The sequence below is a fragment of the Phodopus roborovskii genome, unplaced genomic scaffold, assembly GCF_943737965.1.
Source record: "Phodopus roborovskii unplaced genomic scaffold, PHOROB, whole genome shotgun sequence".
In the NCBI taxonomy this organism is placed as follows: Eukaryota; Metazoa; Chordata; class Mammalia; order Rodentia; family Cricetidae; genus Phodopus; species Phodopus roborovskii.
Window position 1 is genome coordinate 22,139,564 of NW_026126549.1, and position 12,459 is coordinate 22,152,022.

Here is a 12,459-nt window from a genome sequence, read left to right on the forward strand (position 1 = left end):
AGTCTTGGAGGAAGTATGGCACCTGGGGCAGGCCATCTTAAATCATTCTCTCTGCTTCCTGTTAGTGGATCAGGATAAGAACTCTCAGCTGTTTTTGCTGCCAGGCCTTCACACCACCATCATGGATGCTAACCCTCCAAAACCATAAGCTCAATTAATGGATTCCTTTTATTAGTTGCCTTGGTCATAGTGTCAGCACAGCAATAGAAAAGAAACTAAGAAAGAAATCAGAGAAACATCACACTTTACAGTAGCCACAAACAACATAAACTATCTTGTTTACCAACAAGTGAAAGACCTATATAATAAGAATTTTGTGACTCTAAAGAAAGAAATTAAAGAAGATACCAGAAAATGGAAAGATCTCCCATGTTCTTGGATAGGTAGGATAAATATAGTAAAAATGGCAATCTTGCCAAAAGCAATCTACAGATTCAATGCAATCCCCATTAAAATCCCACAATTCTTCACTAACCTTGAAAGGATAATAATCAACTTATATGGAAAAATAAAAGATAGCGAAAACAACCCTGTACAATAAAAGAACTTCAGGAGGCATCACCATCCCTGATGTTAAGCTCTACTACAGAGCTATAGATCTGAAAACAGCCTGGTATTGGCACAAAAATAGACAGGTAGACCAATGGAATCGAATTGAAAATCCTGATATAAACCCACACTCCTATGAACACCTGATTTTCAACAAAACAGCTAAAAGAATACAATGGGGGGAGGAAATCATCTTCAACAAATGGTGCTGGCAAAATTGGATGATGATGTGTAGAAGACTGCAGATAGACCCATGTCTGTCGCCATGCACAAAACTCAAGTCCAAATGGATCAAAGACCTCAACATCAATCCAGCCACACTGAACCTCTTAGAAGAGAAAGTAGGAGGTACACTTGAACAAATTGGTATAGGAGACCACTTCCTGAACATAACTCCAGGAGCACAGACACTGAGATCAACAATTAATAAATGGGACCTCCTCAAACTTAGAAGCTTCTGTAAGGAAAAGGACACAGTGGACAAGACCAAACAGCAGCCCACAGACTGGGAAAAGATTTTCACCAATCCTACATCTGAGAAAGGGCTGATCTCCAAAATATACAAAGAACTCAAGAAACTAGTCAACAAAACACCAAACAACCCTATTTAAAAAATGGGGCACAGAACTGAAGAAAGAATTCTCAATAGAGGAAATCAAAAAGGCTGAAAGACACTTAAGAAAGTGCTCCACATCCTTAGCTATCAGGGAAATGCAAAGCAAAACAACTTTGAGATACCATCTTACTCCTGCCAGAATGGCTAAAATTAGAAACACCAATGATAACTTATGCTGGAGAGGATGTGGAGAAAGGGGAACACTCCTCCACTGCTGGTGGGAGTACAGCCATTTTGGAGATCAGTATGGCAGTTCCTCAGCAAAATGGGAATTAGTTTACCACAGGACCAGACAATCCCCCTCTTAGGCATATACCCAAATGATCCACATCCATGCAACAAAGACATGTGCTCAACTATGTTCATAGCAGCATTATTTGTAATAGCAAGAACCTGGAAGCAACCTAGATGCCCATCAACTGAAGAATGGATAAAGAAGATGTGGCACATCTACACAATGGAATACTACTCTGCAGAAAAAAAATTACGGAATCTTGAAATTCGCGGGCAAGTGAATGGCACTTGAAGAAACCATCCTGAATGAGGTAACCTAGTCACAAAAAGAGGAACATGGTATGTACTCACTCATATATGGATTTTAGACCTAGAGCAAAGGATCACCAGCCTATAATTCACACCACCATAGGAACTAGAATACAAGGTGTATTCTAAGAGATTCATATAAAGTCCCTCACAGAAGTAGGGAGAGAAAGTCCTCCAGATCACATGGGAAGTGGGGGGCGGGCAATGAATGGAGAGAGAAGTAGGAGAAAGAGAAGGGGAGGAGAGGAAAGCACATGCAACTAGGAAGATTGAGTCAGGGTAGGAATAGGAGTGAGAGAGAAAGAGACAGACAGAGAGAGAGAGAGAGAGAGAGAGAGAGAGAGAGAGAGAACGAACATAAAAGGGAGCCATTATTGGTTTGAAGAAAAAACTAAACCTAAAGAAAGGTCTAGAGACCTACAAGACTGCCACCAACTAACAATTTGAGCAACTGTGGAAAGGCTACCATAAATGCCCTTCCTGGATAGTGAGATCAACAACTAACTTATTCACCATCATGAAGCCCTCATCTAGTACCTGTCGGAAACAGAAGCAAACACCCATAACTAAACACTGAGTTGAACTAGAAACCAGATGCAGAGGGAGAGGACAAGACCAGGTTGCAGAAACACATAGAGACAGCTGACCTGAACAAGGAGGAGCTAACGACCCCTAGACTGATAGCTGGGAATCCAGCATGGGACTGACTCAGACCCCCTGAATATGGGTCTCAGCTAGAAGGACTGAGCAGTCTAAGGGACCTCAGACACTGGAACCAGGATGTATTCCTGGTGCACAAAAGGACCTTGCGGACACATCCCCCATGGAGGGATACTGCCTTAACCTAGAGACAGGAGAGTCCTAGTCCCTACTTCAAATGACTTGATAGATTTATATGACCCCACCTGGATGGCATTGCCCTACATGTTGAATGGGGGTGGGGGGGATGGGAGGGGAGAGTGGTCAGGGTGCATGTGAGGGGGCAGAGAGGGTAAGAAGGAGGGAGGGAGGAAAGGAGAGGGGGGAGGGAGAGGGAACTGGGATTGACATGTTAAATAAAAAAAGAATAATAATAAAAAATTAAAAAAAAAAAGAAAATAAGATGCACCTGAATTGCATCGCTCATCTGATCATGGAGGGCCAGTTGTCAACTATCTGAACACACAAGGGAGAGCCTACTACAGTAAGGACTACACAATCTACGAGTGTCTTGAAACATTTGTGATCAGTTAGAGTTAATCTTTCCTAACTCTCATGGGACTTTATTGCAATACAGAGTGATTCCATACATCTTCATGTTTAGTCCTTCCTAACTATTTTAGGTGACTAGACAAATCCAGGGTAATTGATACTCTGAATGTTTTCAGTGTTGATGTAAGAGTATAGTGTTAGCAAGTTCCAAGACTGAGGCTTCAGTACATTATTCTCAGCTGCCCTTTGGACTATATCCAGGTTGGAATAATTTATCTGTGACTCAGATAGATCATATACCTACCAGGAAGTCCTTTTCTTTTTCTGAACTTTTCCAGGCCTTGGCTGTAAGCAAAGCAATTTACATTCTTCCCTGTGATTTTCGGCCAGGTGTCTGCTCTTGTCACTGTTTTATGAGACCCAGTTCCTGGGAGCCCTGTTACATGGGCTGGACTGGTATTTGCTGTTGTCTTCCCTGGAGCTGGCCTGAGGTTCGTTGTCAATAATTTCCTTTTCCCATGGACTTCACCGTAGCTGTTCGTTAGCTGTTCGTTATGAAACACGGGTACCCACTAACCCCTACCTCTCAGGGGAGAAAGCAGAAACTTATTTCTGAACTGTTTCCATATCTGTTTTTCTAGAAGAGGGTCATCATAAAATGATTTACAAAAAGTAGCACATCTGGGAAGCATTATAAACCAAAGGGTTTCCTAAAGATGCCGGAGCTGCACCAAGAGCATGTGCACAAGCTCTTTGTCCAGGGAGAGAAGCTAGAAGCTAGAGTGATAGATTTGAGGGGCTAGGCTTAAGGAAGTAGCAGCTGAATGTTTGTGTAAGAATAATAAACAGCAAATATAACATAAAAAAAAGAGTATAGTGTTAGAACACAGGTCTGCCCCTTTAAGACAGTGGTCAGTCTTAAGGTTCAGATCCCACAGTCTGAAGTTATCAGGGCACTCTTTTTCTGAGGCTCACTTTGGGTCAGAGAGTAAGAAGCTGTTCCACAGTTTCTAAAGCTCCTAACTTAAGACCCAAACCTTACCTGGCTTTTCCATGCTCTTTGCCTTGGATGCTATGCCTAACTAGATCATGTAATATAAAAACTATCACCCCCAAGAAATTATAATAATCAAGCTTACCCTTTGTGGATTTCTCTGCAGGCGATAGTGTGTGTGTTATTTTTCTTTTTTTTAAGGATGCTGTCTTTCTCCCTACCCCTCCTATTCTCACTTTTAATGAAGTTCCTCTCCAGTTTTAAGGGAAGCCTTCACTTCCCTTTAAGGCCTCCTTTATGTTGGTAGATTTCCTGTTTTGTTTCTAATACATCCCCTCTTATCTTGGGGCCTGATCCTGGTATCAAGGTCCCTTTTCCTAATAAACCTCATTTCCTGAAGGGTGACAACATGCCAGCTTTTACATCCCCAAACCTGCCACTCTGGTTTTTTAGCAGAGCATGGCCCCTGAAGGTTAAAAATTTCCTGGGCCAGCCTGGTCTATATAGCAAGTTCCAGGCCAGCCAAGACTACATAATGAGATACTGTTTAAACAAATAAACAAAATTTCCTGGAAGAGTCCATGCTGAGAGATATCACACAGCCAAGAGAGGATCTCAGGCATTTGGATTGAGGAAGGGGAGAAAGAAGAGGTCACACTGGTGACTTCTCCATTGTTTCTGATCGTTCAGGCTCAAACCCTGATATCTGACTCCCGATTTTTCATTGATAAAAAATAATTGGATTCCCGGGGGAATCCGCACTAATTCTGCATAATCCTTCCCCAGGAGAGGGTTTGGCCAATGTATATCCTTATGCAAGGTGTTTTGATGAAGTGCTGCCACGCCCTGCTATTAAAATTTCCATGTCCACTACCTTTGCTTCCCCTTTGTGAATCACTTGGTGTCCTGCTGATACTGTCCACGGAGAGCACCTGCATGACAAAGGAAATTAACAAGAAGTGCTTTCTTACCTTACTTTGATGCTTGGTATGCTATACCGAAAACACCCACTTTTCCTATTTCACACAAAGGGCAAACATGACAAAGAACACATAAACAGATTACTCTTCAGGTCTTGACTTTGCAAGATGTGCTTTATTTCAGGCAGCCCTGAACCCAAAGTACACAGGAGTGGTTTTTGACAGATTCTAGCCCATTCAATGATTCTTCTCAGAAACTTTATTTTTAATATCGAGTGAAAAGTATATTTCAATCATAAATTTTCATGCTACATCGCTAATTCATGAAGAGGTTGTGTTTTCAATGACAATAATTTAAGAAAAGACCATTTTTTTATTTCCCCAAGCTTAATATACATATTTCTTTCATAATTACGAACTTAAAAAAACCCGTCTTAGATGTAAAAATGTGAATTGGAATATGTAAACTCTTTGATAGGCCTGAAAAACAGCAAGGAAAATGTCATACTGGAAAAAATCACTGCCTTAAATCATGGAAATGGGAGGAAGCATGTGAGAGGGTGGGAAGAGGCAGAAGGAAGAGCCTGTGGTCTCAGTCCCTGGAGTTACCAAGCCGAGATGTTCCCATCAGGCTGGGCTGACCGCTGCTGTCCTTCTGTCTCTGGCACAACAGGAGCCATCTGAAGCAGAATGGTCACCGCAGCCTGGGAGTAGTTACCACCTCAAAGCACGAGTCTATGTAGTTGGTTCGCTGAGCGTTGCTCTTTTGTTTTTGTTTTCCTGAGAAGTCACTGGTGTTTAATAGAAAGGTTTCTTCCTAGTCTTCAGTTGAGATAAGGCAGTAGGAGTATAGCTAATGTTATCTTTTTGCTTAGGATGAGGCTGTCCTCCCACCAGCATCTTCTGGATCACTGGTCCAGTCTTTCCCCTTGAAGCTTGGGCAGTGCTGCTGCCTCCTATTGCTGTTGCACTTCTGGGGTCACGGGGCTGAGGTCTCACAGGGGTCTCTGCTCAGCAGCTCCCCGGTGGTGGTGGTGGGAAGAGCTCTGTGTTGCACTTTGACCATGATATCTGGGAAGGTGAGGTCCCCAGAGAGTAAAAGTGCCTTACCCTTGTCTCTGAGTGAAGGGAACCTACATGAACCTTTCACATATTCGATAAGAATGCAAGACACTGTTGACTGAGAAAACTCTAAGCAAAGAGCCCTGATTTCAGAGAAATGAGAATATAAGAACTTCAACAGTGTCTTCTGCTAGGTGGCTTTCATGACAAAGAAAATCAACTTCCTTCAGCCACCTGCCAGACAGAAACAGTTGCTGCCAGACTAGAAATGCTTAGCTCTTAGGAGAGTGTTGTGCTTTTTCTTAATTAAAAACAAAAAAATCCATATGTTAGCTCCATCTGCAGTCTGGGTTTTCAGGTATCAATTTGTTTTTTCTCTAGTCCACTTGATCATAGTTTCTGGTGATCGATACAGGAATATCAATTTGGCATAGAGATCTTCTTCCAGCTCCAGCTCCCCTGTCTCCCGGACTAAAAATATATCTGTGCACAACTTCAAAATTCGATCCACATTTGGAAGCTCTTCAAACATGATAGAGTGAGAAATCCCACTGAAGAATTCACGAACAAATTTCCCAATTACAAGGACAACTGATGCATATAATCCCATGATACTGAAAGAGATAACAAGGAGAAATAGTGTCCCCCAACAATTAATATGGTTAGGAATACATGTTGGCTACACTGTGATAAAATGCAACATATTGGGTAGAAAGGTAATTGCATTGCATTGCACATGCTTTTTTGAAAGTAGCTTTGTCCCCTTTAACAATCATGTCTGGAGGTCTATTTTAAATAATGGCATGCTGGATGCAAAGTTCTTTCTTTCTTTTTTTAAAAATGAGGTGAATTTTGAAAAATGTAACATGCTGTATTTGTATCTTAAGGGGGATAATGGATTGGACTGGATTGTGATGTTTAGGCATCACAAGGTAAGGAAGTTGTCTAAATCTGTTCAAAACTGTGGTGTCTTATTTGATCCATTTACTTAGGGCCAGGAAGCAACCCAAGACAAAGTTTGGTGATACTACACCAAATTTCATGAAACCATGTCATAACAAGAAGGCACAAAACAAAGGGGTCTCCAAAGGCTGTGTGAGTCACACTAGGCATTTTGATGTCTTTGGATCTCTTGGCCCTGTGTTTTGAAATGAAAGTGCTTTGTGACTTTTAACAGTGTAGAGACACAACCCAACTCCTAGGAGGAAAAAGTCTGCTGTTCCAACTTCATAATACTCAGACAGTATAACTACTAATCATTACATATTTTCTTACCCATAGCCAGCCAAGAAGCCCAGACTCGGGGGGCTGACTTTGTCATTGAAGACCACCAGCTCCAAGGCTTGGGAACCCTGATTGTATATCCTATTTCCGGTCAGGTTGAGGACCCACCATTCACTATTGGATTTAGTGACATTTTCTCTGAACAAAATGATGGTGATATTCATGAAATTACTTTCTGGAAGAGGAGAAAAACAAAATGAACACAGTGTGAGAGTCTCAGGATTTGATGCAAATTAGAAAGAAGTTCCCAGGTGACAAAACCCAGTAACATATGTAGTACACAATTCCAGAATGTGAAAGATACAGGGGCATGAGAGGCAAGTGGAGAGGAAGTGGGCACTAGGCATTGCTCAAATGAGAATTTAGTCTCTGTTACACATATGTAAAACAGCCAAACCACAGAGAGTAACGGAGGGCCCGCTACCTAAGTAGCTGTGCTGATCACCCAGAGAACTGAGTGCACATAAATTCCTCACCATCGGACTTCAATGCAACTGATCATCTATATTGCCAGCAGTTAGCAAGTGTTTCACCAGAAGAAAGGCACTTTACCAGGTGGTGAGGAGTTGTAGAATGACATGGAATAAAGTTCTTTATTTTAATGGGAAGAGACTGTATACACAATTATGGTTATGTGGCAACTACCATAAGGCCAGCGTCATCAAGGTCTATTCCCTTGGAGAGAGCCACTTCTGGGTGATGGAGTCTGTAACAGCTTAAAGAAGAAATGGCAGGAGCACCAAGTTTTGCTGGTTCCAGTATGTGGAGGGAGTGAACAGAGACATTCATTTTAGGAAGGATTGATATCAAGAAGTTCTTCAAAACTATGCCACCTGTTATTATTTATTTGGGACTTTTTGGTAATAACTATGGTTCTCAAGGCCAGAGACAGTCACAAGGGGACCATCTGGCCCTGGGTTCAGGGAGTTTCAGGTTTTGATCTAGTTCTACTGAGTATGTGCTCAGACATGTCACCCACACCTCACCATCCGCTTATGCTCCACAAGTCTGGGGTGACATCACTGAGTGTAAGGAATGGAAGGGGCTATCAGGTAGGAGGAAATCTCATAATGCTGCAGGATGGGAGACAAAGAGGACTGGGAGTGGGTGTGGGAACAGACGTCTAAAGTGGAATAAAGGTAAGATTTTCACAGTTCTGAAATGGCTTCTCATTCTTACCAGATAGAAGTTGCTTTATAGGCTTTGAGTTTGAATCACTGGGTGCCTTCACATAGTACGGGTAAATCTTTTCTATTGTCCTGCATGTTCAGAAAACAAAGAGATGAACTTTAGTTGTTTCCACATCTAAAACTGATGTTTTTGTCCTTATAGAAGACAAAGATAAAAGTCCTCATACAACCATATGACATATAAATATCTTAATATATAGGATCTTGTTATAACCACAGCTCACCAAAGCTGAGAGTCAGTCAATTCTATCCAGACATACATGTAACTCATGATACATACAGTTTGGGAGTAGCTGCTGGCCTTTCTTATATGTGTGACCTGTTAACTGAAAAAATGACGTTTTGTCTGGCTAGGATATTTTAACAGTTGTCTTTAGCAGTGAGTTCATTTCTGACTTTAATTTTTTTTTATTTCAAAAATACCTACAGTCAGGAGGAGTATCTGGTGAAGAGTGAGCACCAGGACAGAGCATGTGACCTGGACCCTAGGTTTTGTTTGTCTCCTGGTAGTTGCTTGACTCCATACTCTGTTCTCTCATCTGGGAATGATGGAGAGTGAAGTGCTGATGATCTGTAAAAGTCCTGAACATCAGGGATTCACGAAGTTCAGGAGGACTAAGTATTCAAATGACTGGGTCCTAGTAAACTTCATGTTCAGTGCATCAGCAGGAGTCCAGGTCAGCCTGGACTAAAAAGCTGGAAAAACAGCCAGGGAGCGTGTGGGCTATTCCATCAGTTTTGGATACGTATCATCTTCCCTCTGTGAACCTTATTTATCTTATGTCAGTTTGAAACAGAGCACCTATGTAGTATGTTTTCCCCCCACCAGTTTTCTGTCATCCGTTGTCTTCCTGTCTCCCCAACCCATTCAGCCAGTTTGACATTCAGCTGCCCTGAGACAAAAGCCATAGGAGGAAGGGGTCTGTCCTTGGCTTTTGATGATTACAGTTAAGAGCAAGGTTGGTGCTAGGCTGGGAGACAGAGGCAATCTATGAAGCCATTTGCAGCCCACTTTCTTCCTTTGGAGGTGAATGGTCTCACTGGGTACCAGGGGCAGGCAGTAGACATGTTGACAGAAAGCCTGGATCATTTATGTGAAGTCCTTGTCCTACACCTTTAAGTCAGTGACCTTCAACATGTCTAGACATAAGGGGATCAGCACAGTGACATCCCAGTGGATGAAGATGGGGTCTAGTGACTGAGGAAGAGAGCTGCTGGCATTGGTCACTGAGAGCGGGAGAACACTGTGTCTCAAGGAGGAAGGACAGCAGGATGGCGCTTCACCATGGATGGAGAGTGTCCCTGGAGTGACCCCCACTATCATTAACAACATACATGAAACTACAGGGAAAGTGGATATACAGCCCTGGAACTGATAATGGGACCTGCCAATCAAGGTTCACTTTCATTCTCAAACAAGTTGGATTATTTTATACGTCTCTACAGGAAAACCAAGTGACAGCTTCACATTCTGATGAAAGCTGTATTCACAAGAGTTACACAACTTACACTGGCGTGTTTGAACTCTTTGTGTCATTGCCGGCGATCATTTTGGCTATGTTATTTCGTGTTTCATTTGCAAGAGGGAAAGAAAGCTTATCGGTTGCTATTTCTGCCTTTGCACCCAGAGTCATATTTCTGTGAAGGAAGGAATAAGAAAAAAAAAATCTTAATGTTAGCGATGGTTCTAAAGTCTGGATTTCATACACACCGACTCACTTTAGGATTGTATTAAGTTTTCAGTGAGTCCAGAGTTTTCCATTCCAACCTTCCTAGACACCTCGACTCCATTTCCACCCTCTTAAACAGTCAAATTAATAAACACTAAGGGAGGCCTCAACCCCATAAGACAGAATAGAGGAATCAGAGTCTGCTGGCCAAGCAGAAACAGTCCTGAGGTGTTCATAGGAATCTCAGAGATAATTCTTATGTAATGTCAGTCTCCATGGTAACAATCAGACCTGTGATTTTGAAAACCAGGTTTAATCTGAAGTTACCTTCCTTCTTGTTATGGTTTGGTGGCTCTTCAGAGCAAAGGATAAAAGCCAAGTTTTTGGCCACTGGTAGAAATTTTTGTAATTGAGGGATCGGAGACATTAAGGAGAAAATAGGATTAGAGGAAGCATTCTGAACCTGAATGACCTTTTGGAAAGAGAACTTTTAATTTTCATGTGAGTTCACTTTAGATTCTAAAAATTCCTCAGGACTTGTCAGGATTCCTTCATTTTGCTGTTCAGTTTTAAATAAGATTCCACTCTGTTCCACTCTGGGATACTCCTGCCTCCGCCTTCTGAGTACTAGAATTACAGGTGTCAGCTATTGTATCTTAAAAGCCAGGAGTTCAAGTGTGGCTTTAAATGAGCCTGCTGGTAGCTTCCTGGGCTTCTGGTCCTCAAGACTATGATAAAGGAAACTAAGTAACCATGTTGTGTTGTGCTGAGGTCCCCAAAAGCGGAAGACTAAAGCACTGGGTGAAATGTCAAAATGCCGGAACTTTAAGACATATTTAGTTTTTCCTAACAAGGCCAAACTTGGAACCTGTGCTCAGGCTGGGCACTGGTGGGGTGGGGGTAGAACCTCAGTTGGCCCGCCTGCTTGTACCCGAGGGCAAATCTCACACCCACACAACAGACCTCCCAAGGCTTCTCCAGTGGGCCCCCCCCCCCCCGCCTGCAAACAATGCTCAGACCAAACTCCAACTTTAGCTGTGCACACCTACTCCATATATTTCCTAAACCATTCTTTCCCTTCTCTCTGTACTTTTCTGTCTCACTCACAGAATTCATTACTGGCCTCTCTTAAAACAAAACAAACAAACAAAAAAATCTAATAAAAAATTCTTAGTCATTGGTTCCTAGAAAAGCCATATTTCATAAATGAAACGTGAATTTTAGCATCAAAGGGAAGATGGTGTCAACAGGTGCTACTGTTTGCTCGCCCAGCCTAAGGTAAGAGAGTAGGGTTAGGGAAGGATGCATGGAAACACAGTAACTACCTCTGAATACTCCATGAAAAAACAACAGAGAAGCAACTATTGGGGTCGGTGAGCTCCTGTATCATTTTCTGCTTACTGGGAGGGCTGATGGTCCACAAAGAATTTGAGTTTCCTTCCAGTTCAGCTACTGTTATGTCTTCTTTTTCATAATTCTCCAGAAATTGCATAGCACCCTGCATGCACACAAATACACACATGTGAATGGATTCTACTCACAATGCTCATAAAGGAAGCAACTGATCTTTCTTTTAACTGTTTTTATGATGAAGTCTCCCTAGGAAGGAATGCTAGCTACATGATGCCCAGGCTTTTGGTTTCAGAGCATGGACATGGCAGCTCCAGTCACATGCCCAACAGCTATTCAACCGCATAATTCACATCATGTTTCTGTTAGCATCAGGTATCTGTACTGGCCTGCCGTTGGGGGTCCTGACAGGATACATCCTCAGCTGCAGTCACTATGAGCATCACCTGTGCACATTAACTATGTTCCATTTTAAAAGGGCCCTGCCCACCTCCCATCTTCCTCTCTTTCTTCTTCTGTCTGTTCCTCTCTCTGTGTCTCTTTCTCTTTCTGCTTCTCTGCCTATCTTTCTGCCTCCCCCGCCCAGCCTCTCTTTTCTCTTCTGCTGCTCCTGTCTCCAGAGGCTGGTCTCCCACCCTCCTCCCCATCATTTTCCCATTCACTTTCCCCTAGTAAACCCCACCACCTAAGCTCTGTCGAATGGTACCACCTTTTAAATTACAACAGTTTCCCCATTGCCAAGGAATCCATGCACTAAGGAAGCACATCACATGTTCCTCATGGGAGACAAGATTGAATCCATCCAGGCCCCCTCCTAAGGGATGCTGATTGCTGAATTAGCTTTGCTAGTATAGACTTTTGGTGATGGTATTAAAGAGAAGCATCTGTTTGCCTGCTCTGTTTTCATGAATTAAAACTATCATCTGTGAAACCATTTTATGATGAAAATCATGTTATTATCTTATTGGAATGTGAACAATATAGAAGCAAATAGCAGCAGCTACAACTCCACCACCAACATACTACTACTACTATGGTCTTATGTAATAAGGGGCACGTTTCTCTTGGTTTGACATTTTAAAATGTAATA

General features: G+C 42.3%; 1 protein-coding gene across 1 annotated transcript in view; it reads right to left on the reverse strand.

Annotated features, from left to right (window-relative positions):
- Positions 1–5,577: 5,577 nt before the first annotated feature.
- The window catches only part of Piezo2 (piezo type mechanosensitive ion channel component 2), a 330,402-nt gene continuing 323,520 nt past the window's right edge, over positions 5,578–12,459 (reverse strand). Inside the window, exons 51-55 of the mRNA XM_051201086.1 lie at positions 11,345–11,517; positions 9,859–9,987; positions 8,339–8,418; positions 7,151–7,334; positions 5,578–6,489 (exon numbers count right to left, since the gene is read on the reverse strand). Of these exons, the coding sequence (XP_051057043.1) occupies positions 6,237–6,489; positions 7,151–7,334; positions 8,339–8,418; positions 9,859–9,987; positions 11,345–11,517 (819 nt within the window). The 3' untranslated portion in view covers positions 5,578–6,236. The remainder of the gene's footprint in view (positions 6,490–7,150; positions 7,335–8,338; positions 8,419–9,858; positions 9,988–11,344; positions 11,518–12,459) is intronic.